Source organism: Mirounga angustirostris, unplaced genomic scaffold (assembly GCF_029215605.1).
Source record: "Mirounga angustirostris isolate CCGP_5_RB_7025 unplaced genomic scaffold, mMirAng1.0.hap1 SCAF_10, whole genome shotgun sequence".
In the NCBI taxonomy this organism is placed as follows: domain Eukaryota; kingdom Metazoa; phylum Chordata; class Mammalia; order Carnivora; family Phocidae; genus Mirounga; species Mirounga angustirostris.
Window position 1 is genome coordinate 84,080,816 of NW_026991718.1, and position 16,880 is coordinate 84,097,695.

At 51.1% G+C, this 16,880-nt stretch overlaps 1 protein-coding gene across 3 annotated transcripts in view; it reads right to left on the minus strand.

The window, feature by feature from the left end:
• UXS1 (UDP-glucuronate decarboxylase 1) overlaps positions 1–16,880 on the minus strand; it is a 99,365-nt gene that overhangs the window by 10,652 nt on the left and 71,833 nt on the right. For all 3 annotated transcript variants that reach the window (XM_064572674.1, XM_064572672.1, XM_064572673.1), the window contains 2 exons: positions 7,521–7,640; positions 489–532 (listed from right to left, as the gene is read on the minus strand). In XM_064572674.1, coding sequence (XP_064428744.1) covers positions 489–532; positions 7,521–7,640 — 164 coding nt within the window. The remainder of the gene's footprint in view (positions 1–488; positions 533–7,520; positions 7,641–16,880) is intronic.

The window sequence follows — 16,880 nt, forward strand, 5'->3', positions numbered from 1 at the left end:
CGGGTGTGTTTCAGCTCCTGCAGGTTTGCTGGATGAGTAAGGCCAGCTCTCCAACTGGTGTGATCTGAAATCAAGTCGCCCTCAGGAACTGGGCAAGTTTCCCTACGAAACACTAGGTGGCAGTAAAAGATTAGCACATGAGTCATAAATGCCTCAGACTTAACGTGTAAAATTTTAATTTTTTTTTTTTTTTTTTAAGATTTTAAGTAATCTCTATACCCAACAAGGGCCTCGAACTTACAACCCTGAGATTAAGAGTCGCATGCTCCACCAACTGAGCCAGCCAGGAGCCCCGAAAATTTTACCTTTTAAACAGAGAACCCCAAGGGCTTTCCCATCTGAAAATTAAAATGGACTTTTAACCGAGCCATGTTAGAGATGTGAAAATAATGAACATATCGAACAGACGCGGGCTGCTTGGTCTGCACCACCTCTGCTGGGAGTGGCGCTAAGGCGGACTTGGCGCGCAGCGGGCCCAGCTGCCTTACCTGACGTACTGGAACGCCCTCGTCTGCGACCCGGACCCGTACACCTAGGAGGAAAGCGACAGTTAGGCCTCCGAGAAAACCACACTGTAGCGGGAAAACGGGTTTCCTTAAAACTCCAGGGCCACAGACCGACCTCCGAACTGACGCTGAAGGGGCAGCGATGCTACAACCCACTCGGCACCTCCAAGTTAGGCCCCGACAGTGGGAAAGCGCATGCGTCCATGTATCAAGTCTGTCCTTCCAAGTCAGTAGTGGAAGGAGTCGGCTTCTGTTACGGTCTTGTGACGCGTCGGGGATTACGTTAGGTTCTGGGGTCTCCAAGCCCAGCAGGGTGGCGGCCGCACACACAGCAGGAAGCAGTACCTAGAACCCGGGTCCTGCACCCTGACAGCTGGGCGCCCAGTCAGACCAGCCCAGAATCTCTGGGGAGGAAGTGGCGGGCAGCTTGGTACTTTTACAGCCCTGGGTGAGTCTAACATGCAGCCAAGTTTGAGAACGACCCAGGATAGGAGACGGAGGTGGCGGCGGAAGGAAGGGAGGGAGGGAGGGAGGGAGGAAAGAAGGGCCCTCACGCTCCATTTGTGTCTGTTGCCACATGTCCAGGCCTGTACTCAGTTCCTTTTCTCCACAGACCCTCTTGTCTGAATGTTCCCTCCTTGTGACACTTCTCTGGCTCATTCCGCCAGCCAGAACGAACAGCTCTGCCCTTCAAGCTCAGCCATTCTCCCCTATTCCTCTAGACTCTGCCACTCATACCAGCTTCCCGCAGTGAGCTCCTGGGGACAGGTACAGTGTCTGACTCACCTGCGCCCCACTGCACCCTGCATACCACCAGTGCTCCATGAACGCATACTGAACAATAACCTTGTGGGGTCTGCAGTGTCTACCACGTGGTTAGAACAAAGAGACTGAAGCAGAGCCTCTTTGAGGCACTCCCTCACCCTACAGTCACAGAGAAGGAGCCAGGGGGTTTTTGCTTGCTTTCTTGCTTGCAGTGGTGGAAAGGCGGCAGCTGGGAGGAGGGACTGCCTTCTAGAACAGCCTGCCTCCCAAGCCCGGAAGAGAACAACACTCTTGCCTCCGTCACTGGCCACCTGATGCCAAAGAGGAGCCAGAGGCCAACAGCTCCACAGCCCAGACTAGCCCCACTGGCCTTGCTTTCCAACAGGGCTCCCCAGGGCGCAGGCCACCAGGTTTGAGAGGCAAATCGGAAGGAACAGGAAAGGGAAGAAAAGCATGCTTCACAGGCACCCGCTGCCTTTTTCTTTTTTTAAAAGCAGGGTTAGAAGGCTGCTTTTGTTATCTTAATAAGCATTCGGATATAACAATGTCAAAGGGGCATCGGATTTACCTACTTAGGCAGAGGCCCTCCCAGTGAGAAGAGGCTGGGGAAGTGATTTACAGAGCTTTCTGTCTACAAGACCCAAGTGCAACCACCAAACTCAGTAAAGAAACGTTGAAGAAAGATGAATGGGTCTCTGAGAAGCAGACTCACCCTTCCTTGGCAATTCTGCCTGAGCCCAATTCCCTGGTCATGCTGACCCTTCTGATACATCTGGGCAAGTCAGGAAGGAAGCCATGGGCCCAGTAAGTAGGACGTAGGATGTCCTTTCTTTCCTCCTTCCCACCGCCCCTGATCAGGGGATTTGCTGCTGCATGCCGGCAACATCCACAGAGAACCCACCATGCGTGAACAGCGACGGCCTTCAACACGCCCGTGAAGGCTTGGTCTTCACTCCCATTAGCTCTCTGAGCTGTGATGTACCAGAGCTGACCCACAGAAAAACACGCAGGTGCAGTTTTCAGTCCCACTGGATGTGAGAGAAGGAACGTGACTCGGCGCTGTGTGCTGGCTGAGCCCACAGCCAGGGGGAGGTGAATGGGCCGCCAAGGTTAGGATTCTGAAGAACCACCCCAAACACCTTCCTCAGCAAAAGGAACAAGAGAATCATGATGGCGACACTCAGTGGCCTGAATGTCACAAAATGGCATAAACCGAAAGGTTTAGAGCCTCGTACTGGGAAGCCCCAAAAACCTAGATTGAAATAAGCTGTGTCTACAGAGTTTCACACCGCTGCCTTGTTCAGAGTGCCCTCCTAGAGGGGGCAGTGATGCCCAGAAGGCCAGGGTGTCTTCAGGCACCCCTCCCTAACCTGACTCCATCACCATAAGGTTCCAGGGGCCTAGAGCTGAGCTGCAGAGGGGAGCACAGCCTGGTCCCTTCAGGTCCAGTGACGAAAGCCCCTCAGCAGATACCCTGCCACTGAGGTCCCACCTGATGTCCACATGGGTGGCAAATGGGCCTCTGGGAAAAAGCCCACGTTACAGAAGGAGCCAATGGAAGGGCCCCTCTCCCCGGGCTGTGGCAGGAATGCGTGGATCTTGGGGACCCCCATGCACAACTCTCCTGGGTCCTGTCGATAATTGACCTTGAAGACATGCCCCAGCGTGTGCAGGTAGTTAAAATGCAATGTCAGTGGTGCCCCTGGACCCTTCCTCCCTGGCATCTTTATAAAGTCCTGTTGGATTTAAGTTTCTGTAGTGTGTCCTATTGTTCATCTCTATTTTGGTTTAAATCAGCCTCCCTACATACATCTGCAGTATTTACAACACAATAATTTTTAATTCCTGTGTGTATTATTTTCACTATGCAAGCGTGCTACATGAATAAGTTAAGTAAAAAAGAGTGCACATGTGAGAGAGAAGATGCGATCCCACCTCCCCCAGCAAATATGCCCACCCTGACTTCAGGAACAGCTGGAAGCCCTGCACAGCCCCCTGCCTGACGATAAGGCACACCAGGGCACAGACCGGATCTCACTCACAGACCTGCCCAAAAGTAGATAAGCAACAGATGCTACCACATGAGAAACAAAGGGCCTGGTGCTGACGGTGAACACCCTGCCCGGCTCCCATGGCCGCCTTGTCTTCCTCCATGAGAAGACAAGCCAGGCTTTTAGCAGCTCTGCCTTCACTTCCCAGAACGACAGAGGTGCAAGGAGATTCAGGTCCCTGTTCAGTCTGGATAACCAGGGCTGTGTGCAGGTCAAAGCGGCATGGTGATTCAGGAACCACCAAAAGGGCGAGGTAAACCGGTGGGCAGGCAGGCAGCCAAGAGCACAAGGAGTACTACCAGGGAGCACTGCAGCGGGGGGAGGGGGGAGACAGAACACCACAGGGGAGCACTGCAGAGGAGCACCTTGGGAGAGAACGGGGGGCACGAGGAGCACTTTGGGGGGCACGAGGGGCACTTTGAGGGGCATGGGGAGCACTATAGGGGAGCATAGGAAGCAGCATAAAGAGCACTGCAGGGGGGCACAAAGAACATGGGGGGCATGGAGAGCACTATGGGGGAGTATGGAGAACACTGCAGGGGAGCACTAGAGGGGAGCACAAAGAGCACCACAGGGAACTCGCCCGGGAGCATAAGGAACATGGCGGGGGGGGGGGAAGGTGAGGCATGAGAAGCACTATGCCAACCCCAACCCCAACCCCACTGCTGTGTCCCATGTGCTTCCATGAACAAAGGCCCAAAGTTAGGGATCACTTCCGATACCACACTATAGATATAAAGGGTAAATAAAATGTAGATTCTGGTCTAAGAAGTATGGTTTCTCCAAAATTTCCCTCTAGAAAAAAACAGCAAGCCTTTTTTAAAAGATACAGACCGTGACTCAAACCCCAAATCTGCCACATCTGGAAAAATTCACCTCAATCAAGTTGTTCTCTCACCTGCAAACTGGAATGAATCACAGTGAGGTGAGAAAACAGAATTAAACCCTAATGCGAATGTGCGCATGCTCACAACATGTGAGCACGCTCAAGAGCTTTGCCTGAAATATGAGCTCAAGTCTCTTCAAGATAGACTTAATGAGCTAGCTCTACCTGAACTGTGCCATCTACTTTGTAAACTTTCCAAACTGGAACACAGTATTTTCTGAGCTTTGTGAGCTCAAGCTAGAATACAGCTTCTGTGCGTGACTCGCAGAACTGAGCACAATCCTCCCCGAGTTACCCTGACAGACCTCTGTGACTCAAGATGTGGCGACAGGCCCAAAGGATGAAATCTGCCCCGAGGTAAGATGACAGAGGGCTTCAGGAAAGGCAAGTGAGAATAGTAACCCAGCTTGGAAAAGGGAAGGCGAGATACTGAGGGGCCACAAAAGAGGCCTTTAGTCTTGGAAAGAACATGTTGGAAACAGAGCAGGAAAGGATGGATGGGCCTCCTTACTCTCCTTCCCTGATAAACCAAGTGCTCCCGAAGCTGGGCTGGACTAAGAGTCATAACGCAGGACCCCCTCATCCAGAACTTCTCCACAAAGCCGTCTGACAAAAGCAACGCCATCTCAAAGAGACAGCAAAGGATGAAGAGCGGCTTCATCAAAACACTGAGGGGACAGAATTCTGTGTGACAAGAGGGACCACACACTTCTGAAAGGCCTCCCTGAGGACTCCTGTCACCAGGGGTGTCTAGAAAAGACAAAACGCAGCGTGTCTGGGACTAGCTGCCGCCCTGCTCCTCGGTCCCTGGCACTGAGGCGACAACACATGCGTTCTCTCCGGCTGCCCACAGTGGGTGCTTTCTTGGGCGGGCCCACCTGATGCTGGGGCCCTGGCTGTTGCCCAGGAGGCAATCCATCAAAAAGCCCTTTCTCAGAAGGCTTTTAATAGTTCGCTCTGCAAACGAAGCAGCTCTGATCGGGGGCGGGAGGAGACTTCATGAGGGCAGTGGCTAAAACAGCTCCAGGAGTGTCCCTGAGTGTCCCTGAGGGTAAGGAGTTCCCCACCAAGCAGCTGGGCTGAGGGGTCCCCATGAAGGAACCCTTGGGACCCAAACAGCAGGCAGAGGGGAGCATGGAGGAGAGGCAACTTCACCTTGCAGGAACACTACGATCACGACTTCCAGAACAAGCCACAGAGCACTTGTGCTCATCACAAAGGCAAGCGGCCACTATAAACCCGATCCTCAGCTTGACCAGCATTTATCACAGGCCGCCTGGTCGCCAGGCACCCTTCTGGCAGCTGCGGACACAGCCATGAATGAAACCAGGTCCTGATTTCAAAGCGCTTACACTCGAAAGGGGGCTGGGGGCTGGAAAAGAATACTTCAGTTGCTGAGAAGTGCAATGAAAACCACAGAAAGCACGGTTAGGAGGCGCAGAGCGGCGGCTGGGTGTCATTACATGTAGAATGGTTCAGCGCTTCCCTGCTGAGAGGATGACTGAACAGGGAGAGGCCTGGAAGGAGCGTGCTCCTGGGACAGGTGGGAGCAAGGGGCTGAGCTTGCAGAGCAGCAGGGCTGAAGCTGAGGTGCACGGGGGGCCCGTGAATCAGGCTCTCAGCAGATGAAAGCCCCCCGGAGCTGCTACTTTTCTTCAGAGGCTCCCCTAGCTGCTGGGTGGAGAGACCCCAACAGGGAGAATGAGTGGCTAGGAGGCCGGGGCAATAAACTGGGGGCGCACGGCAGTGAGGCTGGGGGAAGCGGGAGAAGAGGTGGACGGGGCCGGATTCTGGATCTTAGGGCAAGAGCACCAGGCCGTATCACTGTAGCAGTATGCAGTGTGAGAAGGACAGCACCCAGGGTGACCACGGCATGGCCGTCTGCAGGCCCTGAGGCACAGAGCTAGCAGCTGGTAGGGGGAGGGAAGAGCAGGGGCGGGGCACTGGCACCCTGAGATGGGGTATGGATTCACCTCTCGCCTGCAACGTGTTCAGCAAAAGTCACCTGTAACACGTGTCTTGCCCTGGGCTGGGGGCGGGGGGAGCATACCATTTTGTAGCAGGCTAAGCTTTTTGTTCTGAATTGGCAGCCATGTAGCTAACCCATCCAAGAAAAAACGAGCACCATGGAGAATAGTGATCAAGAGCAGAGGCTCTGGCTCAGACACCGGCAGCCACCGTCCGGCCACGTAAGCTTGGGCGATTCCTCTAACCTCCGTGCTTTGGTCTCGCCATCTGGACCATGGGCTAATAACAGAACCTGGGCCCCACACATCTGTTGTGAGCACTGAGTGAAGTGAATTAATGGGTGTGAACATCACTGAACAGAAAACAGTAACCTTACTCTACTGAGAGACAGACAGATGGATATGTACAGACACAGAGCTGTAACTTTCCCTTTGGAACCCACTCAGCTGATAAGCAAACCCTCCTGCAGTTTTCAGAGTAACAAGATGAAAACAAGTGTTTGGATGCCCACCAAACACTAAGCCTGAGAGGATGCAGAGGCCTGGAAGAGGATGCTGAGGCAGACAGGAGGAGGATGCTGAGGCTGGAAGAGGATGCTGAGGCAGACAGGAGGAGGAGGAATGAGAAAAGCAAGAGGACAGAGGAGCAGAAGAGGAGAGGAAGAGAACACCAAGAATTCAGCTAAACCAAAGAAAACCAACAGAACTGAATCAGCAAACCCTTTGTAGAGCAGGAGAGGACCACTCCTCCCTGAGGATGGGACAGGGGCGGTGGGGACGTGTGTGGAACGAGCCACCCACCCTAATGCAGGGTGGGTATCTGAGGGTGCTCACCTGTACCATACACTCAAACCACTGACCCCAGACCACTGAGGTCCAGAAGGTGGGCTCCAGAAGGCTCCCAGGTTGAGCCTGACAAGCAGAGGGCATGCTTCTGGGCATCACCAAGAAAACTGCCAAGACCTGCCCCAGATACCTCACTTCTCAGCAACCTGAGGGGCACCGAGGATACACATGGCCCTGGCTATAGCCTGTGGGCCAGGAGAACATCCAGAAAGGTCTTTGCCTGCAGGCTGGTGCAGGCAGACGCACCCCGAGGCCCGGGCCACGTGGACCAGGCTGCAGCCCACGAACTAGGCAAGGCCACCAAGGCTCTGTCACTCTTCTAGATCCCAGCCCTGCACCTTCCCTCCTTGTCACTAAGGGCAGTGGGATGTACCCAAGGCAAAGGGGCAACCTCAGGAAAGTAACTGCCTGAACCAAGAGGCACTGCTCCTTTGTCACTTGCTGGTAGACAGCTAACTCTGCCCCCCACCCGCCCCCTCCCCCCAAGGCCGGCACATACCGTAAGCGGCTCGCCCTGCAGTGCCTGCAGGATGAAGTTGCTGACGACCCGGCCATCATTCATGTGCATGCGTGGCCCAAAGGTGTTGAAGATCCTGGCCACTCGCACTTCAACGCCTTCCTGGAACAGGAGAAGAGGATGTGGGATGCATTTCATTTCACCTCATGTTTCCGATGCCTGGCCCATAAAGCAAGTCTGAAAACGCCCTGCTTTTTGCTCCCAGATGAAAGTGGCTTTCTGGTAGTGTCTACATAATACATTCACTAACAAATCTGAACACTGCACAGAGTTATACCAAACTCGAATGCATCCTCGATTCCACCCCCATCAGGCCATCGACCTCCCAGCAGAGAACCTGCAAGGCAGAGAACCTGCAAGGCAGCAAGCAGTAAAAGGGGAAAAAGGTTTGTAGAACATTTTTTTCCTAGTAAATAAATATTTCCCAAATAGGGCCATGCCGTGCATACTCTTTTATAATCATCTTCACATGGTATTTCGTGCAGGTTTACCAGTCAATAGTGATTTTAAAGGTCAATGAATGTTTGGTAGCTGATGCAAAGAAAAACAAGCAAGTGCGTTATCCTGGATAAGGGGGGACACACATTCTTAAAGCGGCACACTGCCCTACACCCCCCAATCTGTCCCAACAGAAAACGGACTTGTTTTAGTGAAAAACTAAAGACAATGCAGCGCCCGCTATGGGCTACTAGCTACAAAACCTGAAAAGATCTGTGCCAACATCACTGAGAATAGCTATATCTACGTGGTTGGATTATAGGTGTTCATTTTCTTCTACGTGTTTTTTTTTTTTTTTTAATTTTTTGTTTAAAGATTTTATTTATTTATTTGAGAGAGAGAATGAGAGAGAGAGAGCATGAGAGGGGGGAGGGTCAGAGGGAGAAGCAGACTCCCCGCCGAGCAGGGAGCCTGACACGGGACTTGATCCCAGGACCCTGAGATCATGACCGGAGCTGAAGGCAGTCGCTTAACCAACTGAGCCACCCAGGCGCCCCTACGTGTTTTTTTAGATCTTTCTATTTTTGTTACAAGAAATATGCATTACTTTCGTATCAGGAAAAGTATATTTCAAATATGTAATCAGGAAAGTATGTTTTTTAAACCCCAAAGCCTTCTTGAAACTATCTCATGCAATTATTAATTTCACAGGCTGCTTCTTCATGAATCAAAAATTAATGTTTTTATCACACCCTGAATTAGTGGACTTCCACAGCGTCTGCGTGCCTAATCTGTTTCACCCATTAGACTACACACGTGCATTTTCCAGGAGTCTGAGGGCAAGCAGGATGGCAGGGCGAGGCCCCAGGGCTCACGAGCCCTCCAGCTCCACTTACCCTTGCTCAGCCCTACTGTACTTGGGAGAGGAGCGTACTCACCTCACACGGGGCTCACAAAAAGGAAGCCAATCCCTGCATAACCCTTGGCCCGGGCCTGGTAGCGAACAGCAGTGGTTGTTACTGTTGTCTCTACTCATCCAGAAAGTTTTCTTTTCTTTTCTTTTTTTTTTTTAAAGATTTTATTTATTTATTTGACAGAGAGAGACACAGCGAAAGAGGGAACACAAGCAGAGGGAGTGGGAGAGGGAGAAGCAGGCTTCCCGCCGAGCAGGGAGCCCGATGCGGGGCTTGATCCCAGGACCCTGGGATCATGACCTGAGCCGAAGGCAGACGCTTAACGACTGAGCCACCCAGGCACCCCGAAAGTTTTCTATTCTAATTCTACCACTTCAGGTCCGGTACAGGCTGGGGTCCAAAGAACCCTCAACTAACAGGGCTGATTCAGCACAGATTTCTCCACCAGTGTAATGAGTGAGAGGTGATGAGGTACCGTGTCCCAAGGACCCGGGTTGCCTCCCTGTGGTTGGAGCCACCCGGCTGGCCACCTCTGCCCACAGCAGCCTCAGCTCTGTCCCAGTTACTAGACAAACACGAGCAGCTTTTATGTGCACCGAGGTCTGAAACGGTTGGGAAGCATGGATCCAGCACGCAGCTCACTTCTAGAAACCAGACGGCTATATTTTTGCTAATTCCTCCCAGCAATGCATTATAATGCTCACATGAGCTACTCAGAGTCTTAGGATTAAGGTATGAGCTATAATCCTAGGTCCAGGAATAAATCAACTCCTTTCTCTGCTGAACTAACCAGAGAGTATTTCCAAAATGGGGGGAGGAGGAGAAAGAAGCAGAGATGTTGATCTCAACAGAAAAGAACTCAGAAAGTATCCATTTGCATTTAATTGTGAAGATGAAGAATGAGAAGTAGATGAATATGGTGTTATCCTAGAAATAGACTGGAAAAACCTCATCAAATTTACGAGTCAAACCAACATGCCTACTGGGCATGTTGCAGAGGCTATGCAAGGTTTGCAACAAATCAAATGCTGTCATCTTCCGGACTTCTCTGTCCTCGGGGACAACACTCCAGAACACAGCCTTACAGAAGCTGTGTTTGCGGACATGAACTGGCCAGCACGTACACGGGTTTGTTTGTTTTGGTTTTCCCGTTTGAATTGTGAACTTAGGTGCTACAGGACAACGCCTCTGGACTGGTACAGTTGCTGGGATAGCCACCATGCTTTTTTTGAAAACTCCAGCTCTCAAAGCAAACGAAATAAACATAAACCCAAGGCTCACTCAACTTAAGACCTGCTCTCCTCTCGCGCACTGGCATCTCCCAGAGTTTGTGTCCTGCTTCATCAGGACACAAAGGCCACCCCCGTTCGGCATGCACAGTTCATCAGCCCTCATCCCCTGGGATCTTGCAGGGGCTCCAAGTGGGAGGGCGGACCCGTCAGCAGGTACTGACACGGATGCTTATGGTGGCAGCCCAGTGGGTGTTCACATCCACATTTTGGAGGCAAGTATAATGACTCCCCATCTCAGGCCTGAACAAAGGGTCAGTATCTGAACCAAAGCCTGCTTCCCTGAATGAAAACCCAGAAGGTGCCCAATAGGCCGCGATGCCTCTTGAGGAGACCCTCCTCTGCAGGACCAATGAGCAAACACATGTACAATCTCTTAACTCACACTCAATATTCCATCTGCCAGGGGCAGTGTCCTGCTGACTACCAGGCTGGTGCATCTGAATTTCCACCATGGCACAATGCAGGGTCTCTGCACACTCACACACGTACGCGCAACAGCGATTCAGAAAAGGAACTGCCGGGTCATTAAGAATGGTTGGGTTTCACTGTGTCCATGGTTTTGTCCCGGGTGAGGATCAGGAGTCATTTGCTCATGACTCCAAGCATCAGGAAGTTTTTATCAAGCATCTGGACGACTCTTCTAAGTTTGAGTCACAGCAACATAAAACCAGTAGCAACTTGAGAGAAGACAATGCTCAGGGCGCCCCTTGAGTGAGTGTATGTAAGCACACACAGGTAAAGAGCACGTGGCTTGCTCTGATAAATGGGCTTCAGAAACAGTGGCCAGGCTACAATAATATACAATCCCAGAAGGGTGAGCTGCCATCAGAATGTCTCCTTGCTTATTTCTAGTGCCCAGGAGGGGTGAGCAGTTGGAAGGCAGGCCTGACTGATCAACCAGCAGTAACCCAAGAGATACAGTGAAGTTTGGAACAAAGACTCTTCCCTCCCCAAACCTCTCCAGAGGAGAGAAATGTTGCCAGCAGGGATTAAATGGGCTCTCCCTCAAAAGCTCTTTTCAATGCAGTCATTCCCTGGTGAGTACTGTCTCAAGCCACTGAACCAGACAGTATGATCACAGTTCCTGTCTTCACTATGGCAGGTGCCGGAAGATGGAACACAGAAGCCCTGCCTAGGGAGGGAGCAGGTGCTGACCAAGAGCTGGCCATCTGCCGCCCACTCCGTGGTGCAGGCAGCCTGCCCTGAAGGGGGTACCTAAGGCAGGGATGGGGTCAGAGAAATAACAAAAAGTGCTCCCAGGTACAATGGGCCTGACTTTGTGGTGCTTCCATAATCTTCCTCATGCCCCTAGGAGAAGTGCACACACATCACGAAAGCAACAGGACTGTGAGACCCTGAACACTGACCCGTGTAATTTCCCTATGGCCTCTCCTAAATGCATCCTAATGGGGTCTGCTCCCTACCTGGGGAGAAGATGAAGGCCATTACAGAACACAGAGCAATCTTGCTGAGCATGGTTCTCCAAGGTGCTAAAAAGCTGCAATTCACTCTTGGTGATGCCAAAGGGACAAGGCCATACAAGGTCAGGGGACAGCAGTTATGTGTCTGTCTGGCAATCTCCCTCAACGGCCCTGTTTGGTCTTAACAATCAGTCGGGAGTGTTCATTATGCAGCAGGCTAGGCCAACACTCACAGCGAGGCCAGGAGGGGTCAAGTACTACTCTGCCAGTTTCTAGGTGTGGAGGGCAGGTACTTGGCGAGCATGCGGCAGCGCTAGGAAACAAGGCGACACTGGGTCTTCACCCCTAAAGGGTGAATACTATCTTCAAACATTTGACTTGTTAGCTGCTTGCTGAATATCTGTTTTTTGAACTAAAATATACATACCAACTATTTCATTTTTTAAAAGTATTCTGATGCTGGAAAATAAAACAAAACCTCGAGACCACTGGACTAGATGATTTTGGAGTTTTCTGTCTTTCTGCTCTGCCAATCTACGTTTTTATGAAGGGTGGCTTGTTTTGCAGACCCAGCCCTGTGGGTGGGCCACAGACTCCAGAGTCATACTCATGCACAGCCTGGAGCTCAAATACACACCAACCACTGACCACAGCATGCAGACAAATCCCCACATTTAAAGTCCCCACATTTATAAAAGCATTGCATACAAGTGCACAAAGGAAGTGCACTTTAATTCCTCCCTGACAAGTTCAAAGGACAGGTTTCTCCTGGTACCCAAAAGTAGGGTGTTCCTATGAAACCCTTCAGAAGCAGGAATGACATAAAATAAAGAAGCAATTACCATGAACTTACATGGAACCATTTTTGAGCTTTCCCAGATCCCAAAAATAACCTTTCTTAGGCTTTTCTGATACCTGCAGATACATCTTGCTAACATGAGCGGAATAATTCGAGATTAAGCTCAGATGCTCACAGACACAGGTCAGGGCTCTGGCACCCGGTGCAACGCTGAGTGGGGCTCCCGGGGAAGGGGCTCGGGGTGTCACCACCTCTGTCATGACTCACTGCAAAACAAACTTTGAACACTACTTTCGCTTTTTGGATGTTTTTGTAAAGGTGAAAATCCTCTTTGGTTCCAACTCATTCCATCCGCTGGAAGAAGACTCACGGGAGCTTCTCTTTCCATGAAGGACATGTTTGAAAATGGGTATGTGGGACAGAGTTTTCTGAGAAATCCAGTTCTATTTAGAATACATTAGGGTATTTCCATACATGAAAATGAACTCAGAATCCTGAGAATCCTTTGGAAAAGGGAAAACCTTCCTTTAGATCTTTAGAAAAGTTCTACCGTATGTGGCCTTCACAATGAAGGGACAACTTACACTTAAGAAAGGATGTATCATGTAAAAAAAAAAAAAATAAGAGTTAAAGTTATTAAAACAATTAATTAAAAATATGCCAAAGGATGATGGTTTCCCATTCTCTCTGGTCATTCTTTTTTCATTTGTTTCCAGACAGATAGCACAAATCGCACACCTAAAGTCTTGAATCTATCTTGCTGTCCTGAAAGGCTGAATATGTCTAACTATGAACAGAGCACGTCACAACACCACTCCTTGCTGGCTAACCACACCGCTCTAAGGAGAGGTTGGTAATTCCAGAGCAGAGCTGCGTGGACTGCTGGCTCTGGGTGTCCTCACCGACCGTGCGTGCCTCAGAGGAGTGCCGATGCCCTTGGACTTGCAGCTGCATCCTCTCTTGCCGAGACAAGCTTCCTCACCTGCAAGCCCCACCAGGGCCATCGGCAGCTGGACAGCCAGGTGTGGATTCAAACTCCACTTACTGGCTGAGGAGCTCAATCCAAGTTTTGTAGCCACTTTCCCATCTGTAAAATGGGTGACCCAGCCCTACCTCAAAGGGGTCATGAGAATGAGGTGAGATTAAACAGATCTGCGCTACAGGCTGAGCCCTAACAGAGGATGCCAGCACACCACAGGCACTCCTAGCCCACAGGGTCTGGCTCCTCTGCAACACCCACTGCAGCCCTGCAGGGCACAGCCTCCGGACTGCAGGGCGCCGTGCTGAGCGCTCAAGAGTCCAGAAGGGTTATGTCCACTAAGGAAGAAGGAAAGGCAGCAGAAGTTAGAGTTCTGAAAATCAGTCACTTTCGAGGGGGAACCCCAAAGAAGGTCTGATTTGCCCCAGACCAGGCCATTCCTAGAGGGGTCAACCCTGACCCCCCAAGACCAGGCCATACTCAGAGGGTCAGCCCTGACCCCTCAAGACCAGGCCATACCCAGAGGGGCCAGCCCTGACCCCTCAAGACCAAGTCACACTCAGAGGACCAACCCTGACCCACCCAAGACCAGGCCACACCCAGAAGACCAACCCTGACCCCCCAAGACCGGGCCATACCCAGAGGGGCCAGCCCTGACCCCCCAAGACCAAGTCACACTCAGAGGGCCAACCCTGACCCCCAAGACCAGGCCATACCCAGAAGATCAACCCTGACCCCCCAAGACCAGGCCATACCCAGATGGCCAACCCTGACCCCCAAGACCAGGCCATACCCAGAGGGCCAACCCTGACCCCCCAAGACCAAGTCACACTCAGAGGGCCAACCCCGGCCCCTCAAGACCAGGACATACCCAGAGGGCCAACCCTGACCCCCCCCCCCCGAAACCAGGCCACACCCAGAGGGACCAACCCTGACCCCCCCCCCACCACAATACCAGGCCACACCCAGAGAGGGCCAACCCCACCCTTTCTGGTAGCTAATAATAAAATCCTGAGTAAAAAGATTTGTTTTAACGTCTTAAACGTTTACCTTTTCACAATCTTCACATGGTGGTTTATTTTCCTTGGTTTTGTCCTTATTTTTGTGTCTAGGTGGGATTACGGATAACAACTTTTCTTCCTTCCTGCTCGTCTGTGTTTTCTTACTTTCTGTTCCTGGCCATGCATCCTGCCAGAGCAGGAACACAAACACCTCTCCACCACAGGAAATGCACCCATGTTTCTTCCTCCTCAGCAAGGATCCAAACTAAGGAGGGAGACAGAACCCCAAGGGGGCCCGGTCTTGGACCCATGGCTCTCCCTGCAAGGGAGCAGAGTATTTGTGAGATGAATACCAGGGGAGGGACGGTGTGAAGCCCATGCTGGGCCCGCCTCTCAGAACTCGGGCACCGCCTTTGGCCACGCTCTCCCCACATCAAGAGGCATAAGCTCCACTCGTCTGCCGGGTGGCCACCAGAACCAGACATGACCCTGCCCTCCAGGGGCGCGGTCCCTCCCTGACCTCAGGCCATCCAGAAGGAGCAGGAGCAGTGCTATGGAGCAAGGGGCTTACATCACATCTGCTCCTAAGTCCCAGCTCGAAGGGGCAGGTGGTATTCCCAGACAACAGTGACTGTAACACTCCCCCAGGCAGACAGGAGTCCTTGAGCAGGTGCGCTAAGCAATGTGATGAGCCCAGCCGAATCTACAGACTACTGGGTGCAATTAGCCTAGACCCCAGGCTTCTCAAAAAGCACAGAGCCCTTCTTCCACAAGGTCTTCCCAAACCTAGTGCTGTGACAGGAAGCGATCCATACACTGTTCCCACATGTAGAGCCCTCAGCGTCCCAGGGAGAAGCACACTATTAACTTGACCACCAGTGTGACTCCTCCATCCCCGCAGCGATCATCTGTTGGGGCCTCCTGTGTGTGCAGCACAAGCCAGACATCCCACAGCAGAGGCAGCTTTCCCGTGAGTGACTGTCCCTCACAAGGAAGGCCCCTGCTTTGCAGGGACACCCTCCTGTCAGGGCTCTTATCAGGGACACTTAGCCACAGATCAACTGTACACACAAGGGGCTGCTAATGGGAACATGACTTCGCAGTTTTCAGAGCAATGCTACCCATGCCATTAACCTCCCAAGACCTCTGTGGACAGAAATGTAAATGCTGACAGATCCAGATTTTTCTAGATGCTATATTCCTGAGCTCATGAGCCAGATGACGTGTACAGATGCAGTGCTAGTATGTGTTTGAAAAGAGAACCCTGGCTATGGCTAGTGCCTGGGTGTGTATCACTGTTCGGGGCATACAGTCAGTGCTCAACGAATGCTGGCTATAGTATTACTAAATACTACAATTATCATGAGGTCATACCTTGAGGAAGTAGGTATTACCTAGAGACTCACTAGACTCATTTAATAAAAACCAAGAGTTCAATTAAAATGTCCTATTTGCCCACCAGCTTTAACCTATATAAAAACTCACTAAGAAATACCACAAGACTGAAAGCACAAGCCAACATTTGAGAAACACGACAGTATTCAAACTTATTATGCAATAAAATGCAACACGTGCCCCTCAAGCACTCAGGTTAGTCTTCTCAAGTACCAACATATCCAGAGGTTGTTCTCTGTATCTGGTAGACCGTCCTAAATTGTGGAGTCAAGTATTCTGGACTTGACTTGAAGTCCTATAAAGATAGGTCCTTTCCAGAACTCATTTACGTTTCTTAAAATGAATGGATAATATGAGTCAATTGCTCAAAGTAGCTTAGAAAGCAATCAGTGTTTCCTCTGAGAAAGAAGACAGAATAAATAAATACCTCCATCAGCACAGTATTCTATGGGGCTTTAATGTTGGTATTTCATTAAAGACATGAGGAAAAAAGCTCCTGACAACTCTCTTCTGCGAAAAAAAGATGCTCAGGGACACTCAGTGGCAGGCATGTTGACACGCCTCTTCCGCCATGCAAAACATGACCATCTGAGCTCACCGGCAGGCAGGATCCTCGGCCTCAGAATGCTGCTCTCAGGGACAGACATCCAAGTCTCTTAAGTCCTCGGAGCATAGGCCACATCAGCTGACTCCAGTCTGCAATGATTTGCCCCCATGCCCTCCCTCCTCTACCAGAGGGCACGTCCATGAGGATGTCAGAAAGCTGGTCCAAGCTCAGAGACAGTGACCGCAGCCTAGCTGGGCCCTCGCCTAGAGTCACAGTGCTGTGACAGATGGGTCACAGGTTCAAGGCACACAGAGGCAGAGCCAGGGTGGGAACCCAGACCCTCCACCTCTCAGTCTCACGGGCTCCTTCTGCTACAGTATGCAGGTGAGCAGATCCGCAACATGACGTCATCCATGGGAGAAGCCCCCAGTGTGGCAATGAATAATTAAGAAATCAGGAAATAGTAAATAACTATAAATAACAATTCCTAAAAAGTTTCAAATTAAAACAATCAAATTCATTTTTATACCTATTAAGTAACTCAAAGTAAAAATAA